This window comes from Lactuca serriola, chromosome 4 (genome assembly GCF_051521515.1).
Source record: "Lactuca serriola cultivar US96UC23 chromosome 4, Lser_US96UC23_V15, whole genome shotgun sequence".
Classification (NCBI taxonomy): domain Eukaryota; kingdom Viridiplantae; phylum Streptophyta; class Magnoliopsida; order Asterales; family Asteraceae; genus Lactuca; species Lactuca serriola.
In genome coordinates this window covers 378,177,184-378,179,520 of record NC_136411.1, presented here as the reverse complement: position 1 = coordinate 378,179,520, position 2,337 = coordinate 378,177,184, and the positions used below count along the sequence as shown (strand labels likewise).

The following is a 2,337-nucleotide window of genomic DNA, read 5'->3' as shown; positions in this document are numbered from 1 at the left end:
CATTTCGTGCTCGTTACCACCGGGTGAAACGGGCAAACATTCGACCCTTTTGTATTTCAAACCGTTTGACTACGGTCAATTTTATTAAAAAAAACTTTAAAATTAATTATTCTTTTCCTATCTATATACCTATTATCTAAACAACTTTTTACACATAACTTCTCTATTTCTCTTTATATAATCTCAATTATCTTCAAAAAAATTATGGATCATTTCGACACGTCCGATGATTCCGATGACGATATATATTCTTTAGGATGATGTATCATTATTACACTAACGAGCTGCTACAACCAGACCCAACCTTGCTACTAACAAGACGTGCGATGTTAAACAAAAATCATGAGGAAGGACACGAGCACCTATATCGTGATTACTTTGCGGATAATTGTGTATATGGGACGAAGGACTTCAAAAGAAGATTTCGTTTGAGTAGGAATGTGTTCCTACGGATCGTCAACGCCTTGGAAATCCGGTATTGCTTCTTTACTATACTTTTATACAAAATAAATACAAATGTACTGCATGTTTCTTTTTAATTTTACAACAAATGTACTATATTATTAAACTCTAGTTAATTTATGTTTAGTTATGAATTTTTTCAATTGAGATATGATGCTAGAGGTAGAAGAGGGTTTACAACATTGCAGAAATGTGTTGCGGCCATTTGTTTGATGGCTATTGGGGAGTCACCCGACACCACGGACGACTATATGAGAATATCCGAAAGAACCGCAAGGGAGAGTTTGTATACATTGTCAAGGGGTGTTGTTGAAACATTTGGAGACGTGTATTTGCGGTAACCTTCCTTGCATGATTTGCAAGAATTTTATGCGGCGCATGAAGAACGCCATGGGTTTCCCGGAATGATCGGAAGCATTGATTGCATACACTGGAAATGAAAAAATTGTCTGGTAGCATGGAAAGGGCAATACGAAAGTGGTCATCACGGATCATCTTTGTTGGTTTTAGAGGTTGTTATTTCTCAAGATTTATGGATTTGGCACGCATTCTTTGGGGTTGCGGGTTCCAACAACGACGTCAACGCTCTTGATCAGTTGCCAATATTCGACGCTCTTTTGAATGGAAAGACCCTGGATACTCCTTTCATAGTGAATGTAAACGTAGACAAATATTGGTATTACCTTACAGATGGAATATATCCTCAGTATTATACATTCGTGAAGGCATTCCGCCACCCGGTTGAAGAACGAGACAATTTTTTTAAGAGAAGACAAGAAGGAGCACGTAAGGATGTGGAACGTGCTTTTGGAGTGCTGAAAGTGAAATGACATATAGTTGAACATGCAACACGACCATTGGATTTATAAACTCTATGATATATCATGTATGCATGTATCATAATGCATAATATGGTAGTAGAAGATAAATGACGAAATATTGCACACTATATCCCAACAGAGCCCAGACACATTCAGTTTCAACCAGGAACAACAAAGTATTTGTATCGAGTAGTTGACTCAGGACGCAAATGAACACAGACAACTTCGAGAGAACTTGACGTATTATATCTTCTATAAGAACAATAACGATGACGAATAGCGTTTAGTTTTTAAATTTTTTTTAACAAATAGCAATATATTTTTTTTTTGAATTTGGATGTTATGTGTAATTTAATTTCTATGTTATTTCTAATTTTTATAAATTATTTTTATTATATGTTATTTATAATTTTTAAACATTATGTTTTATTTATTATGTTATATTTAAAAAATATTTGTTTAAATTAAAAAAAATTGAAAAAAAAAATAAATAAAAGTTATAAAGTGGAAAAAAGTTGGTGTTATAACAAGATGTAAAGTTATGATCATTTTCCCATTTGATGTTATAACACCATTGATGATATGACATGTGAGATGACACCAAAATGATATTATGACTAGTTGCTCACATCCAATGCTATGAAACATCACATGACAAACTTAATTACCATACACATGTGACTTTGCACCGTTTAGTTCATTTCAACGTCTAAAGTCAATGATGACATATATAGCAGTATTTATGCATGTGAAACTTTAAACGAATGAAACGTCACAAACAGATGCCGCATATAAATGCATGGCTAGCTTTGACATCATTTAAGCTCGTGAAGCGATTACACCCGACTGCTGTGTTAGGCCCATGCATGGCTCGATACTCGAAGAGTGAGTTCAATCATTTCATGAACTTTGAAGGCTCAGGTTATTGTATGTCATAAATTCGTCCTTAAAATCAGGGATTGGACCATGCAAAAAGAAGAAAAGTAAAGAACAAAAATGAATGCGTGTCGCCGATCTTTGCTGAATTTGGATAAAAGATGAGACTTCCAGCAAG

At 34.5% G+C, this 2,337-nt stretch overlaps 1 protein-coding gene across 1 annotated transcript; it reads left to right on the top strand.

Annotated features, from left to right (window-relative positions):
* The first annotated feature begins 674 nt into the window (after positions 1–674).
* On the top strand, positions 675–1,292 carry LOC145099804 (uncharacterized). Its single transcript, XM_079037310.1, has 2 exons — positions 675–744; positions 919–1,292. The coding sequence occupies exons 1-2, from the start codon at positions 675–677 to the stop codon at positions 1,290–1,292; spliced, it is 444 nt and encodes a 147-aa protein (XP_078893436.1).
* The last annotated feature ends 1,045 nt before the right edge of the window (positions 1,293–2,337 follow it).